Raw genomic sequence first — 17929 nt, forward strand, 5'->3', positions numbered from 1 at the left:
CTGAAAGCCTTTCAAGGACACTAATCAACGACAGAAAACAGAAGGCAATGCATTCACCTGGCTTTTATGAGAATGGGCTTCCTGGCTCAAAGAAGATTGAGGGAAATACAAGTTTATTCGTTTGGCATAGCAGCACATCAGGACAGTGTGTGCCTGTGCTTCCTTGTGAACACGTTCTGCCTGTCTAGACATGAACAGGGAGTAGACCAACCTTTCTGTCTTGAGGTTGGAAACCTGCTTGTTAGCTGCAGTTTAGACTAAATTTGATCTTTGCTAAAGTTTACAGTCAGGAGCTGTCTCATGCTTGTGGTGCTTTGTCAGATTATCCAATAAAACGCAGTCTGCAGCCGTAACAATCAGAGAAAAGTCTGCGTGAATAGGTTCAGAGTCGGCTATTGACTGCTTGATATGTATTGACCTGTGTGAGATATCTATTGCTGTGATTCCTCCTGCTCAATGAGTCTAATTAGATCCTGACCGCCCATAATGTCCAGTATAATTAATAGCTATCTGTCATTTTCGTTGGGTCTTCCTTAGCTGGCAAGAGCTTTGGCCAGCTTTAACTGCAAAAACGACCTTCATTTTCCATTTAAAATCAATGTGGGTCTGTAATTTCAGGCTCCGTACTGGTTCAAAACTGCAGTAACCTGCACTGCTTCATTCTGCTTCTTTGGGTTATGATGAGGCCAGGCTGCCGCTTTTCATTTTATTGGCCACATTTCCCGTGTACAGCTTCAATTTCTTCAGTTTGTGACCTGGAAATAGGGAGGAACATTTGTAAAGTTAAAAATCTGCATTATGTCAGAACAGGAAGAGGGAAAATCGGTGTCCAAACTTTTTGGTATTCATTTGGAGGCCTAACAATTCAAATTGTGTGTTAAAATATTGATTCACTAAGCCTTTCTCTCTTGTTTTGACATGTATATTCAAAGTTTTGACCAAAGAACTGCCCTGATAATGACCTGAAAATAAGAAGGAACAGTTTTAAAATTCAAAATTTGCATTATCTATATTTTTCATTAGAGGCCTAACAATTAAAATTTTGTCTCAAAATACTGATTTACTGAACCTTTCTCTCTTATTTCAACACAGATACTCATTGTTTGCAACCTGAAAATAAGGAGGAACATTCTTTATATTAAAACTTTTCATTCACAATAGGAGGGCAGAAGGTCAGTGTCCAAACTTTTCATTTTTGAAAGCCTAAAAATTTTAAATGCTGATTCACTAAGCCTTTCTCTCCTGTTTTGACACGGATGTTTAAACCTTTGACCAAAAAAAACTCATCAAAAAATAAGGAGGAACGTTTTCTAAATTAAAGGTTTGCATTATGTTAGAACAGAAAAGCAGAAGGTCAGTGTCTATTGATTCATTAAGCCTTTTTCTAGTATATTGACATCAATTTTGAAAGCGCTTATCAAACAGTGTGCTGCATCTATAACATTCAACTATTGCATTAATAAAAAGTGCAAAAGCATGAAACAAAAATGGGGGAAATGACAGGGAAAAGCACACATGCTCAGACGCTAGCAGCAGCAGTTGTATTTGTGCAGCAGCGTGATGTGGCTTTTGTAGTCCTAAATTTGATTTTTAATACAAACTGACTACAGCTCTGACACACTGATGCTTTTTCAGCTTATTTTTCCTGACTAGACCTCTTCTTGGGACGGTGTGAGCGTGCACAGAAAATACTGAATCATCACCTTACCTCCATCACTGTGTAGATTCAGGTGACCTCCAAAATTCCCCATACAGCTCATCCCAAAGCACATCTTTGCAGAGGCCTTATCAGATAGAGCAAAAACACCAGTGTGGACTATGCAGACAGAATTGGTGTTGTATTAGTTCCTCAAAAGACCAGTGGTTATTGTTTTTTTAGGAAAGTCAGGTGAGGCAACAACAGGGGAAGCTTTAGAAACACTCTAAGCATTGTTGTTAATCTGTTCATTTTCTGTTTAAATGTCAAAATAAGTCCTGTTAGTCCAACCAGAGCAACATTCTGATATATTGTGTTTGAGGCAGGCCTATAATTACAGCAGATAGGTCATATGCTTCCCGCGGTACACGACAGATGGCGCAGAAAGCCGTTTGTCTGGTTACCTGAATGTTGCATGACAACAGTCCCTATAATTAACCGATTTTCTTTGACTTACAAAGAATATTTAAGGTGCACGACAGACCAGCGAGTGTCACTTCATCCATAATGCACAAATGAGCAGATAAGACGGCCCTCTGTCCTTCTCCTGCAGGATCTGCTGAGTGTCATCGTGGATGTGCGAGCAGGTCAGTGAAGCGGCGCTGCTGTCCACGCTCAATGACGTGCTGCTTTCACGTGTCCCTCGTAAAAACCCGAATCCGGAATGTGACCTGATGAATGCTATCTTCTCATAGTCCTAAAAAATTATTGTTTTTTGGTGCCACCTGCTCGAAATTGCCTGTTTTAATGATTTGCTTTATGGAATACAGTATCAGTATTGTTCAGACACATCCTTACAATGCTATATGTTTAATTTATTCATTCGGGAAACATGAACAAAGCTTTCAAAGCAAAGTTCCCGAAGAGTAAAGGTGAGGAGCTGTTGAATGTAGAAAGTTAAGAGAATTTAATATTATAGTAATATAGTCTATAAAATATATTTGTACTAATGCCAGGATTTGACAAACACAGAAAACTTCTCTCAATTCATCATAATAACATGCCAGTTGGGGTCACTAAATCAGAGTTTCATTACATTTTGAATGCTTCATCTCCATTTTTTAAAAATGTATTTGCTCTTACTTTAATGCTCATTTGTAAACACAATAGAATGATCATTGGAATTTAGCTTTTTTTGTTGATCTGTAATGTTTTCAATTTCGTTTGTCATTATTTGTACTCAAGAGCAGACTGAAAAAAAATCACAATAAAAGTTCAGTAAAGTTTATTCATGGTTTTCTTTACATAAATAAATAATAACAATCCCTTTTTAAACTGATGCAGAAAAGGCACAAACTGGTGCTTAGCAGTTCACTAGAAATCAGGAAATTAAGTGTTTAATGCAAAGTTCCTGTTTGAGGTTGTCCTGACCCCTGCTTAATGTAGCAGTTCAAACAAAATACACACCCATGTGAGAAGATGCCAGTTGGGGCAGTTAGAGAGCTAAATCAGAGTTTTAATATAGTGAATCCAGAGTACATTCTGGATTCACTGTGTTCATCTTTTTCCCAGCTTATTTGCTCTTATTTTAATGCTTCTTTGTAAATGGAACTGAATGATGTCCAAAATAGATAAGCATGCCATGTTCCATTTCTAATTGTTTACACCAATAATGCAATTCCAGCTTTGAGCATTTCATATTAATTAAAGTGGATCAAGTCACTATAGAGTTTTTTGTGCTTATTTAATGCTTATTTTTCAACTTTAAACTCTGAGAACTCCAACTGCCACACAGACAACTTGGGGCTTTCAGGGCCCTTGAGGATGCGTGGTCACGGAGTAATTCTCTACTTTTTCTGATTTCCAGACATTAAACATTGACAGTGCAATGTCCAACAGCTAGTTAGCCTTACTCGTGTCTATGGAAATACAAACATGGCTACCATTGTCTTTGGTTTGAAGTGTACCCACAGCACGTTCAGATGTATTTAGGGTGTATTGGGGATTTCCCGACAGTACTTGAATGCAGCACCAGCAGCACAGTGGGCTAGGCGATATCGGTAGCCACACGACCAGCTACCACCAACGGCTGCAGTTACTGGTTTCGTACTCAGCCGAAGACAGGAGGTATAGCAACAGCAGCGAGGCCGTCAGAGCGGACATTTTCCTTCACACAGGTAGGCTATCTTTAATTTCTTAGGAAATACAACCGCCATATCCTCGGACACGGCTTTAGGTTGCTGGCGGAGCAGTGAATGCGTCTCCTGCCGCATAGATTCAAATACATGTGGGGATGCTGTGGTGCCGCAACCGCCAGTCCAATGCTAGTGAATATATTAACATTATTTTACTACATATGTGTTTTTCTATTGTGTCTGTGAGGTCAGTTTTAAAGACAGGCTGTGGTTTCTGCTTTCGTTAAGCTAGTGAGTAAAGCTCGTTGTTTCTGCCTGACCGCAGCTGTATTCAAAATAATGATAACTTAGCTACCGCTAGCTAAAATGTCAGCTAGCTAAACCTACGCCTTTGTATATTTTAGAGTTTTAGTCAGTTAAGAGAAGACTAAGTTGGTGTTTGCTTGGTTAGAAAACGCTACAGTAACGCTAATGTTAGCTTGAGGCGGTCCACAGCCATGTATTAAAGTTACGACGCCACTATTTTTAGAGATATTTTAACTTGTTATGTAACGTTTTTGCTATTTTATCCATTAACGCTGTCGGCCAATACAGCTCAAAAATACTATTTCCGTCTGAAGACTTTTTAGGAGTTTCTCCTATCTCTCCCTATCTGATGGTGTTTTGCAAGTTGCCACACCGATTGGCCTGTTGATGATAGCTTCCAGAAAGTTCAGGAAAATACGTCTGTGTAGGTTCTCATTCATCCAGATCATGGTTATCCAAAGTAGTTTAAATCAATCCACTGGACTTTAAGAAAATTCCTTGAAGACGTGGATGAGAGGTGAAACGTCTTCAAGGAATTTTCTTAAAGTCTAGTGGATTGATTTAAACTACTTTGGATTCAGGAAAATACCATTTTTTCTGTCTCAGGTACTTTACTATGGACTATAGTTTGTTTAATGCTATGGTTGCCACTGGTTACAGAGAAATAGGAAGTAGTTTAAGGATTAGTTTCACTACATTAAACATTATAGTTGTAAGTTTAATAAAATACACAAAAATAACATCTGCTACAGCTAATGTGATTTTAAATATTAGTTTGTTGTCAGGAAAACTAGTTTCATGACATAAAATGTGGACGTAGACATTTGTCAACCTGTAGCACTGAAACAATAAATCAACTGTTTAATAACTGATTGATCTTTTAAGGCATTTATCAATTGAAAATATAAAACATTTATGTAAAGATCATTAGAAATTGAATATTTGGAGTTATGGGACTGACTTGCAGACAACACAAGACATTTGTAAAACATTAGATCTGTGATGTCTTTCACCATTTTGGGAAATTTTATCCCACTAAATGATTAGCTGATTAATCAAAAATAATTACAAATGAATCAGTAATGAAAGGAACTGCACCCTCATTGTTTTTTTTTCTTGATGAATGACTGAAATGGTTGCAGAATTATCTTAATGAATTGGTAATTTGTTAAGCAAATTTATCAGATCATTGCAGCTCAAGGTAGTGGTAAATGGGAAACCTACTGCAAGTTTGAGTCTTTGTAACATATACTTGGAAGTTTTACAGGAAAGATGATGTTTACTGTGTAAATACCTCTGTTCAAAGATTGCCAGTCATTCAGACGTTTAATGAGGATTGACTGTGTCATCTGAAGAACCTTTAAATAGTGAAAAAGTTTATCTTATGCTTGCTAGTATAATACGTTAGTTAAGTTTGTCTGGTGGTAGCCTCATTATTTTGAGGCGTGTGGAAAATAGACTGTAAAAAAGACTGTACTACAATGGGAACATGCTCCTCTGAGAAACCATCTCACTTATGATGCTGTTTGACATTGATATTTTCGAATAAAATCCCAACACATACATTGTTGTTGTCAATGGGTTTTGGGTGCCCTTGGTGGTCTTCATATTTCATGTTTATTTTAATTTCAGAAAGTGATCTTACATGTCGCTATCCTTTTTCGCCTGTTTTAGTATTTTACACCATTTCATTTTTGTTTTACATGTTTTATGTTCTTTGCCGCCTACTTTGGTCAACTTAGGTTGTTTTTGAATGTGCTATATAAATATATTTGATTTGATTTGTAATTGAGTTTCACTTTATTTTGCGACAGGTAGTTTGTTGGAATAAAGGTTTCATGGTCTGAACCAGGGTTTAATAACTTTATGGATTGTGGTTGGTTTTGAAGATTCCTTGTACTGTTGTCTCTGGTTTCATTTTACTGGCATGGGTCTATAAGCCACTCCTTTATGACTACAACCTGAAATCTGGAGCCTCTTGATTTTCATTTTGCAGCCAGAGAATTCCAGCATTTTAGTGTCTGATGAACCATTTTATTTTATGCAACCATGAGCTAGCTGTCAGCTCACTAAATTATGTTAAATACGGTCATCAAATCTCAATTAGACATAAGTTGAACATGCACTGGGTCGTAACCTTCTAATGCAGTTATTGTTTGACATATTTACCAGTTTGCATTAAAAAGAAATACCCTGGTTTTTCCAAAGAAGTAGATCAAATTATAAAAAGAACCCACAACCCTTCTATTGAAACTTAGTGAATGGTTTCACTGTCCTGAAATAAATGTCTGCTGCTGTTTACAGTAAATAGGATCCTCTTTAGATGATTACCTCTTAGGATGTGTTTCCACTAACAAAGTAAATAGAAAAATCCAAAATCCTCTGATTGAGCCTCTGATCATGTGCACATTCTGTAACATTTAAAGCACAGGCACTTATCTCTTTGTTCCAAATCGTTTCAGGTGAGGAACAGGGTTGTTTTTGTGTTGTGTTTAGCTGTCATCTGTTTCTCTCTTCTGTCAGCTGTGGCTTTTGTCAGGTCCTGGAGTCCAGCTTCTCAGAGCCTGTTTTATCCGGCGCTCATGTCTTGTTAATGGCGTAATGCAGTCGTACTTCAGTGTTCTTGGACTCTGACAGAAGTGTTGTCTTTTTTGATTGCAATCACACAGTCGGCCCAAAACTTTAATTTCTACTCTTGTACACTCGCCATTTGTTTTGCAAGAGCCCATCACTTCCAAAGAATGAAACCGAAATGCTGAAGTCTAATCAGAGATTCAGATCAACAGATAAAACCTGGAGCTACGCCACAGATAATTAACTTGGTAGTTTCGGCGCTGACAAAACTCATGTAAACATTTACAACATTTATAAACTCATAAATGTTTATGCTTAGTCCATTCCCTGATCAGCTGACATGTTGTTGCTTATAATAAATATGCAGTTTTCTTGTTTCAGCGCTGATGATTTGTGATGGCTGTCGTTGTTAGGGAAAATCCAGCATGAGTATAGGTCTCCATTCTTAATCATTGTATTGTGTTTCTGCCAAAAAAATGTCTAAAAGTTTTCCTGTATAGCCCCTTACTGGATATTTACCCTGCACTAGTCTCAAAGTAAAATGAGCAGTTTAGCGATACTTTGAAGAAAACTAACCTGTTAATGGTGCCATATACTTCCAATAGTGACCCTGAGTATTTTGTGGAATATCTGAGAATTAGAAAACAGATTTGAACTATGAAGTAAATATTTGAGCTTATATACAGATATCCATATCAACAGGATAATGTCATTTATCCAATATTCACTCACAGAAATATCATTAATGGTTTATGAATAGTGTGGTAACTCATGCAACTAGACATTGCAAAATGTTACAAAAGTCTCACCTTATGCAATTTTATGCATTTCTGACCTTTTTCTTTTCGATGTTGAAAATATTTATGTTGTACTAATTTAGATAGTTGTTATTTATAATGGTTTAATTGCCATAAAAGTTTGAGGTGAAATTTAACTGTCCAGCTTTAAAATGTGTATATACACGACGTACTCTTATCTATATGACGTGTTATCATATTGCGCTAAATTCTTTGGTGTAATGGTCTGAATGTGGGCGTAAACTTGTTTTAGCATGTTCTAAAAGCTGAGACTTGGGACTAGTGTTGGTCCTGATGCACTTTCATGAAAATTACCAAAATGATGATGCTGATTAGTCGTACGTTATAATCAAGAATTGGCCAATTTATTACGACATATAAAAAGCAAATTAGCTAATGCCACAGAAAAAGAGGTGACATCTTTGTGTTTCTGTTTACTCCTGTTTCTTGTGATTCGCTATTGCGAGAATCTGACTTTTAGGCTCTTTTAGTTACTGTTACGTAATATTACCCCTGTAAGGGAAATCTAAATTGCCACACCAGCTGAAAAACAGTTGAACAGATGTTGTTGAAATCTCTCGCTGCTCAGCTTGCTTGGAAGTGTTTGCTCCAAAATCTTGTGTGGATTCCCGTTGAGCCAAAGCTACATGAAAGAAATGAGCACTGAGATCAGACCGTTGCTGTTGGCTTCTCTTCATCACCTTCTGTCCCACAGTGCAGACCCCTGAACTCGTGATGTTGCCCTCAGTGCACCTGTCAAAGCAAAACATCCCTCATCTGGCTCCTGTAAACACAAGAGAAGCAACTCATCGCTGAGGTCTTCACCTCATCACTAAGTGCAGAATAAGGCCTCCTTCTTTGTGGAGAGGTTTCATTTTGACTGCTTCCATGTGCAGTTGTATTTGTTAGATGTGAGCTTGTGGCTATACATTGAGGTCAGTTTTAAGGTCAGACCATAATGTAGGAAATCATGTTGTGAATCACCTTGTCTTTACCACCACACTGCAATACTGATATTTTTCTTCTTAATATACCTCATGAAAGGTTCTGAAGATGCTAATGCTGCATCTAAAACAAATTTGGAGCCAGCCAGTCATCTTCTTAATTGATATTTTAGTCAAGGAATTATACATGATTAAAATAAGTGAATAAATGTTGATTTCATAATGAATTAATTATAGAAAACTAATATTTGAGAACCAGAAACCGGTTGGTGTATATTTTTTAGGTTGAAAAATGTAACAATCGATAAGTAAATTAGTATCAGTTTAATTTTGTTGGTCGACCTAATTCATGAATCGACTAGATCAAAGCTCTCAAATGTTTGTTGAGCTTTCACTTCCACCAGCTCACAAACTCGGCAAAGCATAACATTAATTAATCAATAATTGCTGGACTTGCCTCTAAAAATAAACTGGGGAAGTATAAGTGGGACTAAAATCAGTAAATGTTAGAATGTTCCAACTAAAAGATGTATGAAGTCATTTTCTAATACTGGTTCCTCAGCATATCACAACTAACGTAAAATAGGCCAAACACTCCTTTTCCATCTGTCTTGTTTTCGCCATATTTTGGCTGCTTTTGTAGTTTGTTTTTCCACAAAAAATGCTTTTGATTTTACTACTATGACTGGACATATTTCGGGAAAATATGAAATGTCATAACTCTGTTTTGCTTCGTTAAGTGATCTGCTAACATTTACAAACATCATCTCAGGTTCACTGATGCATTGTGGGATTAACTGACCCACATCCGTACGGCTCACACTGAGGCATAGTTCACACTGAGCACAGCAGGACTCCATCCGATGTGGGTTAGCTTTGTAATGCCACCACGAGGCATAAATCTGCACATACATGCATGAATGCGCACAGAACCACATCTCTGGCAGTCACTTGTGTCCATTAAAGCCCAACTGCTGCAGGGAACTGGTGATGGGTGAGGGGGTCAGTCACGGCTGAACTGGAGGGGAATAAAACAAGATTAATTTTATGTGATGAGTCAGGACACTGTTTTGGTTTTTGAGGAAAAACAGGAAAACAAGACTTTCTGGGTCATATCTCTTCATATCTATATTTGGACTGTGGTCTATATTAGGATGTGGACTAGAAAGCAGGACATGTTAGGTTAGGTAGACTTTAAATCAGCAAGTGGGCAATTCATCAGCAAAAAGAGGGAGTGGATAATAAAATGTCAGAGGGGAAATGTTGGAATTACCGCCTTAGTCAGGCATCTGAAGGAGTTTGGTGCCTGTGCCATGTCCTAACCAGGAATCCCTCACCAGCTTTGCCATGTGCCAGACACCCACAACCCCCCACATAACACACACATCAACACAATCTAACTGCAAAGGCCACAGGTTAAAAATAGCAAACAAACAGGACATAGTGGACTCCAGTAGGGCTCACTGGTTTGTTTATCATTTTATAATACGATAACTAAGACGTCTCTTTATATTTAATGATTGGTTTTGGGTTTGCTTGACGTTAGGTTTGATTTTTATCAGTACTTTTTAAGTTTTGGGATTTTATTTTAAAGGTCAAGGTGCTGAAGGCAATCCAGAAGGTATTCAAGTGTGGCAACTGTGGTGATTTATCAGGTGTCAGTTGATGTTTGTTGTCATACAATCTTGTCTGGGGTCTTTAAAGAGGCCGCAGTAAAGAGAGATTGGTTTGAGTTTATCTCCCAACACATCTTTTGTATTTTGCTCTGTGCTAGTGATAGTTTGGTTCAAACAAAGTAAGATTGTTTATGTGTGAGAGTGAACCAACTGCTGCTATGTCGAGATTTGATCGTAACGTGACGGGATAAGCTGGTACTTTCCCCCCATTTTTAAAGGAAATAAGACTTTCTGAGCTAATGTTATTCAGTTTAAAGAAGAAGCTGTTTTCCCTTTAAATTCATACCGACCATAAAACAGAGCTTGAAAGCCACAGCCTGCACTGGGTTAAAAGAAAACTTGTGACATACTATATTTAAAACCCACCCACAACAAAAATATGCCCATTGGAAAGTTTTGTCCCACTAATAAAGTCTTAGAAAACTTCCCCACACAGGGGATTATTGACAAAATTACTGAGAAACTAAACAAACGTCAGTATAACTTGGAAAGAGAACTGTTAGAAAAACTGACATGGATAGCAAAAAGCAACTTTTATTTGGAACATTAGTCTAAAGACAGATCTGTGTATGTGAATTTCAGATGACTATAATGTGGCTTCATATGTATTTGATTTACACTTTGAATGGCCACCAGGTTGCCTCACATTTCGTTGTTTAACTCTAGGTATTAGTCTAGAGATTGATTGATTGGTTTAGAAAAACTGCTTTTAAAGAAATGGTTATGATTTAAGGTGACAACTTACTGTTCATGCCTTGATTGCAGATTTATATAGATACAGTAAGTTTATATGTCTGCTTAAGTAGCTGATTTTTTTCCAGCTGTGGCCTGGTGTAGCTCCATGAAATGTTTAAAAACTATCCCTAGCTGACTTTTTAGTGGTTCAGCTGACTAGTTTTAAATGAGAACCCTAGAAGGCAGGAATTAATTATGCACTGGATGGCTATATGTATCGTTTAGTTACTGTGGTTTAAACCTCTCAAAATGCAATAAAAAGCAGGACAGAGTTACTAACTAAAGTTAGCATACTCTAATCTCACATCATCCATTTGGTGAAATATAGGTAAACATGCTGGTTTTGGATGGGTAAAGTAACCTGCACCCCTTTAAACTAATATAGTTTGACGTCACTGTGCTTCTTGGCCTTAAAATAATGCTAGATTAACTGAGATTGTGAACCAACTCGCTGAAGACGCAAATTCCCTTGAGGGAGAGGGTTTAGTGAACTATAATTTGAAGGATGGAAAGCTACTGACATTTTGCCTGGATTATCAGTCATGTGAAGCTTCTCACTTGTTATATCTTATTTCCCCCCTATTGCCTCTTTTTTACATCAGAGAGAGAATTCTATGGACATACTCCCAACACCAGTCTGTCTTTTCAAGCTTCATATATCTTTGTATTTACCACTAGATTAAGACAATAGATATATGTTCTCAGTTCAGTGCAAGTCATTCTCTACACACTTGTAATGTGATTCTAAAATTGAACAACTTGAATGTCTTCTTTTTTTTTTCTAATCAGACTTGTTGTGTCTTGTTTTTTTTAGAGCATAAGTTTCATAACTCTAACATTAAGTCATGTTTTATAAAAACACTGAACAGTCTTTATAGCTTGTTCCAAAATTCAAAAGGAAAACATGTTTCACATTTTCTCTGTTTCAGCCTCAGGGTGAGGGATGATCACCCAGTTATTATGTAATATAGCTGGGCTTGTGTTAGCTTAGCTGTCCTCTTCCCAATGTCGCTATTTCAGTGCAGTACAACATTGTTGGGTATTTCCACCCTTTTTAATGCCATTGCCCCTTCCCTCCCCTTATGTAGTGTACCACACTGGTCCAGAGAGGAGGTATCATACCCGATATGCACGGCTATGCTTAGTTTCACTTTGTTAGGCTTTATCTTGTCAAGCAGACATGTCTTAACAGAACTTTCTCTTTCCACAGAGGCCACGAAGCCGACCCTCGCATAAGACAGCACCCACAAACGTACACATACAGACAGAACCATGATGGAATACTACCAGATACTAGGAGTCCAGAAACATGCAACGCAAGAGGACATCAAAAAAGCGTAAGTGCCCTTGAGTGTTTTCTGCTCTTTTTTTTTTTTGTCCTGGTGCTGTTGTTTAATGCCTGCCACTCAGAGGGTGTCATAGGTTAATTATATCCCCCTCTGGCTGTACTAACTGACACAAGGAGAGAGAGAGCAGAGAGACTGCAATGCAGAAAGTTTCCACTCTTCTGCCTGTAACCTTGCTGCTGTTAAATACCTTCCCCCTTCACTCACCTACTATTACTTGCAGTCGCCAACTGAACAGGCCAGTTCCAGTTAATTATGCTTCCACACCAGCTTCTCACTAACACGTTGTTATGGCAGGTGAAAAGGTTCACACAAAGTGAAGAGTTGATGCAAAAGACAGAAATAAGCTTGTTTGAAGTTATTCATGTTCTCTAGGAGGCATTAAATGTCATTTAGGGTAATGGTAAATGGTCTGTATTCATATAGCGCTTTTACTATAATAATGTAATGCAGTAAACCACTAAATAAAGTAAAATCATTAGAGAGAGAAGTAAGCTGTTGAACACTATTTATCGCTACTGATTAAGTCAACCAGCTTTAGAATATCCGATTTGCAAACGGGACATAAAGATTACTATCTAACTTCAGTCAGTCCCATCATAACCCCGTCACTCCAGCTCTATCTTCTTTGTTTCTAATTGAATTGCCAGGACTTTTTGTACAAGCATGCATGTCCCACTCAGGACTTAACTTTCCATCAAACATAATCATCAAGTTAATATGCCAACATTTCAGTTTATTACATACTACTTTTCCCAGCAGTCTGCGCTAATTTTGTGTTTAGCAGCAATTAGTGAATGTCGGTATGCTAACCTGGCTAAACTGAGATGGAAAAAGCAGCGTTTTCCCTGTGAACATGTCAGCATGTTGATGTTAGCATTTGACGTAAAATACAGCCTCACAAAGCCACTTGCATGGCTGAAGACTTGTTTGTCTTTTTTGTTGAATATATTTCATGGGTATCAAGTTACAGTCAAATGATCAACTTTGAATACTGACGTCAGAGAGGTTGGACTGAATAACACCTGTTTAGATAAAGATCATGTCTGGTACTGCTTTTGCAAGTAAACTTACAGGCTTCTGACTATAAAGACTGGAGTGTTACACAATTATCAACCAAACTGCGTTGTTAAACTTAGCCTGGCCAGCTGACCAGTGACCAGGCTTTAGACAGGAAGATAATGTCCCAGATTACAACAAAGACGTCGACTACAAAGGTCTGTATTGAAGTGAATCCCTGGATTGTGTGAAGCCCTTTTTTTTGCTGGCTGACTTTCAGTCCCTTGTCTTGTCTACAACATCTATGTCTGCTGCTGGTGCTGCTGCTGGCCTTAGAAACAAATAGCTGATGCAGCGTAAGCCGCTGTGCGAGGCCTACGCTGCTTGTCAGTGCAGTTCAGGCTGTCTTTGTTATTTCTGCTTGGGTGGGGAGAAGGACAGTGTGTGTTTGTGTGTGTTTTTACTGACGTGTCTTTGTGTATAGTCATGGTTGTGACTAAAAAAATTACTTGCATATGGTTATATGTTTTTAATAGGGAGATGTCTGTTTTACATGCATACACATTTTCCACTTCCCACCTCTGTATTGAGACTTAACAAGTTGTTCTTTTCATATATTGTGTGCTTGCTCTTTCTAACTGTATGGTATTTTTGTCTTAGTTACAGAAAATTGGCATTGAAGTGGCATCCAGACAAGAACCCAGACAACAAGGATGAAGCAGAGAAAAGATTCAAAGAGCTGTCAGAGGCGTATGAAGTGCTCTCAGATGGTAAGATTTTACTGTAGAGTAAGAAATTGATGTTTCTCTTTAGTGCACTACTTGAAATTATTATTTTTTAAAGCCATTAACACCTCAAACATGAAATAGCTTCCTTTGTCATAACTCTTGTTGAGGAGAGATGAGATTGCACTTCTATTGTCTGAATACAAGAGTATTGTTTGAGAAATGTTGCTATTACCTCTACAGTGCAGTCGTGTTTTGGAACAAACAACAATTTTTTTTCCCCACAATTCAATTTATGGGCTAAAAGTAACAGAAGTTGTTTTCATTATTGATTAATTTATTTAAGAATTTTCCTGATGACTCGTTTCATATAACTGTCGGAAAATAGTGAATTATTTTTTTTAGCCTAATATCAGATCTTGATTGTTTGTCCAACTATCAGTCCAACTCCCAAAGATTTAAGACGAAGAAAAACAGCCAAATTTCACATTGGAAAGAGTGGCAATGAAATTATCTCAGCAAGCATTTCAACTCCGACACATGCTTTTTATAAAGCTTTTTCAGTTTCCAAAATTCTTAAAATGCATAATTTTGTCTGAAGAAAGTTTCACGAGGACTTTGCCTGAGTAACATACAGACTGATGTTTATCATATACGTCGGTCTGTGACAACTGTTAAGATTAAACAAGGCTAGACTGCAAATCTGACCAAAATGGCGTTTCATAAAAAAAAGATTACTTTACATACCAGAGTTACTTCAGACTTATTTTGACAGAATTCTGTTTCATAATGGATGTCAAATGTTCATGTAAAAGTCTTCTTTTCCTTCCATTTGTTGTAGTAGCGTTGTTTTATATTTACTGTAATGTTTACTCTGTATATAATACATCATATTTGTTGTTATGTAGGATAAAACATTCTGTCTTACCATGACAAATTAAGGCTGCTTGATGTCTCACATTTTGCTTGAAGGACATGAAATAAGCCAGACTGACTTAGTGGGCTGTATGAAATGGATTGATTCTCCCTCTGCCTACGTTTTCTGAGCTGCTTTAATGAATCACCTCTCCGGCAGCTAAAGCCAAATTTCAGAACTTGACAGTTTTTCGTTGTAGGTGAAGTACAGATTTTGATTGGTGCCAGAACCATGTAGATGTCCAGTACTTTAGCTCGGCTGATTACTTGCCATTTTTTCCTGCATCATATTTTTAAACCAGCATTTAAGTCATGTTTGTGTTTCTTGAGTGGATGAGAATTAAAGTGTAACTATAATAGTGTCTTTAATTCAGATGTAGGTTTGAGAGCATAGCAGAAGCCTCTTTCTCTTCATCACGCACCCAGTCACAAGATGCAGGCATTGCTAGCATTGGTATGAATTAAGATTGCACAGTGTTTGGATTGTTTAGCTGAGATGTGAGTCTCTTTTGTTATCCACAAACATCTTGTATAGCAGGGTTTAGCCTGACTCTCTGTCACTTGGGGTGAGACGGGTGTGTGTTTGGTCCATACATACGTTCAGACACTGATTAGTTGTACATTTTTACTGCTGAAATGCAGCTTTGTTTAGGTTGAATTTTACACACTTTGATTATTAAATTAGATGAAAGTGTAAGAGATTTTACCACATCTTTAATGTCGTGAATTAAGTCTGTGTCTGAAGGTAACAGGTCAGGCCTGAGAGAGGTCGCATGGCTTTTGCACAAATTGCAGTTCTCATAGAACAGTTGTTTTGTTACTAAAATAGCACGTTTTCATTCACCCACATTCTTTGTGTTTTTGAGGGATGATCACTTTGTTTTAAAAAATCCGGTAGCACACTGCAGGCTCTTCAAATTTACTGCCAGTTGAGCCTTTAGCATTAGCCCACCTCATATTTTGCAGCCTGGAGACTTTTTTTGTTCCTAACTGAGGTTTGTAATATCACAAAGAGGGAATTTCACTTTCTGTTTGTCTGTTTTATTTGTCATTATCTTATCTAAAGTCTTTCTCTTTCTGTCACAGAGAACAAGAGGAATATTTATGACCGATATGGCAAAGAAGGCCTCTCAGGAGGAGGCGGAGGAGGAGGTAAGGAGATGGCTTAAAAATATCATATTATTTGATAAGATTTAAGTATTATTAACCGTTGAAATATTGAAATGGGAATATATGACATAGAAGCAAAAATAAGCTTTGATTTTGATCTATACATGTGAGACTAGTTAGCTACAAACAGCTTGGTGCTTGTTGGTATTTTATGACTTGCAATGATGGCTCTGTTTGCAGTGTTATCTTTGATAGCCTTGGATATAGATTATGAGCTTTGTCTTTCTTTAATGTTTTACAGGAGGTCATTACGATCACTTCGGTGGCAGCACCTTCACATTCCGTAATCCCGAGGACGTTTTCAGGGAATTCTTTGGTGGCAGAGATCCATTTGCAGATTTGTTTGGTAAGTCAGACTCATTTCTGTCAGTGCACTTAAAGGCACTGATGGGATTTTGTTGTTTTCAAAGATGAAAGATGGAATAGAGTGGGGCGTAATGCAACGGCTATTATTAACTTCGCAATGCTATCTGGTCAAAAATATACATGGATGGCCTGGAAATACTCAACCAACACACACAGAAAAAGAGAACATCCTGCAGTCCTCAGTTTGATGTGTGTGAAGCATATATTTCTCCTAATTAGTTTGCCCATTAGCTAGCAGTTCCTGCTGGTTGGCAATATGGAAGATGGCAAATTAAACCCAGGAAACCTTCTACTAATCCCCCACAGCACTGTAATATGCATCACCAGTACACTAAGCACCGCTCACCTCAGGAGGTCATCTACCACTAAATGTCACCACTGAGCCTCTCTGCTGGATGTAAACTTCATTACGTAGCCTCAGTCTGTTAACAAGGATTTAGACCTTTCATTTTGTCAACCTTTGCTCCCATAATCCTTAGTATTGGTTCTAAAGTAATCGCGTAATTAGTTATTACAGTCAGTGAAAGGCCCTTCATCCAACACGTAAAAGATGGAGATAAAAGCAATCTAAGCAATCAAATGATAATAAGACAAAGATTCAATAAATTAAAGCATCAACGTGCTTAGATACAAGTAAACAGAGCAAACTTCTTTTTCCACTGGGAGGTTGAATGCTGATTTATCAGTTTCAGCCATCTTTTTTCATACAAATAATTACTGTATCTGCTCTGTTCTACTTGTACATTTCGACAGCTGGGGTTGTGGTCAACCAAAGACAGATCCCCACAAATGCTGAGTCTTCACGTAAACAGTACTAAACTGACTGCAGTGCTTTAAGTCACTCTACCTGCTAGCCTATTTAGCCCTACTGAAATATAATTAGACATCAGTGCTAGTATCTGCTAGCCTAGCCGTGCTAGACCCAGCTCTTAAGACACAAGGGTCTAGGAACGCTTGACAGGGAGGGAGGCGGGCTAAAAGGTTGTCTTTCAAATCACTCTGCAGCAATTGGGTAGGTATACAACCAATCAACGCAACGAATAGGCTGACATAGTTCCTAGAGCGCCGGATTGTGGCTAAGTCCCATTAGCTTCCCAACCAGCGGAGCCAACTGGTATATTAAGGATTTGTCATATCCCGTCGGCATAAGTCCAAATAAGTCTTTCTTCTCAATGAAACACTTCAGTGCCGTCCTTTGTTTATCTTTCAAGTTGAATTTTAGCTTCAAATCTTTAAGGGCTGTGGCCAAAGCCGAGTCGAAAGATAACTGTTTATTGTGCGCAGCCATCTTCTTGTCTATCCTTGTTTCTATCAGAATCGTCGCGCCTCTGTCGTCACTTAGTTATGCCCGCCTTCTGACTCTACACTTCATGGTGATTCGTCCCGCCAGTTTTAGGAGAATCCAGCCTCGAGCCTTATGGAGGGTAACTAGACCCACCCTGGCAGAGAATTAAATTCGTTGCCGTGGGTTGTGTAGTGCGGCTAGGCTAAGTGTCTGCTGTATATGAAATCATTTTAACCATGTAGTTTTGTACTAGAACAATACCGGGCTCTTAGCTGACCAACGTGCACCTGCCCATATTTATGTGATTCATGAAAATACAA

At 38.0% G+C, this 17929-nt stretch overlaps 1 protein-coding gene across 2 annotated transcripts in view; it reads left to right on the forward strand.

Moving 5' to 3' along the window:
- Positions 1 to 3651: 3651 nt before the first annotated feature.
- The window catches only part of dnajb6b (DnaJ heat shock protein family (Hsp40) member B6b), a 28182-nt gene continuing 13904 nt past the window's right edge, over positions 3652 to 17929 (forward strand). The window contains exons 1-5 of one of the 2 annotated variants that reach the window (XM_022206906.2): positions 3652 to 3813; positions 12014 to 12140; positions 13809 to 13918; positions 15875 to 15940; positions 16200 to 16304. In XM_022206906.2, coding sequence (XP_022062598.1) covers positions 12076 to 12140; positions 13809 to 13918; positions 15875 to 15940; positions 16200 to 16304 — 346 coding nt within the window. In that variant the 5' untranslated portion in view covers positions 3652 to 3813; positions 12014 to 12075. The remainder of the gene's footprint in view (positions 3814 to 12013; positions 12141 to 13808; positions 13919 to 15874; positions 15941 to 16199; positions 16305 to 17929) is intronic. The other variant, XM_022206913.2, reaches the window with a different exon arrangement.

This window comes from Acanthochromis polyacanthus, chromosome 20 (assembly GCF_021347895.1).
Source record: "Acanthochromis polyacanthus isolate Apoly-LR-REF ecotype Palm Island chromosome 20, KAUST_Apoly_ChrSc, whole genome shotgun sequence".
Classification (NCBI taxonomy): domain Eukaryota; kingdom Metazoa; phylum Chordata; class Actinopteri; family Pomacentridae; genus Acanthochromis; species Acanthochromis polyacanthus.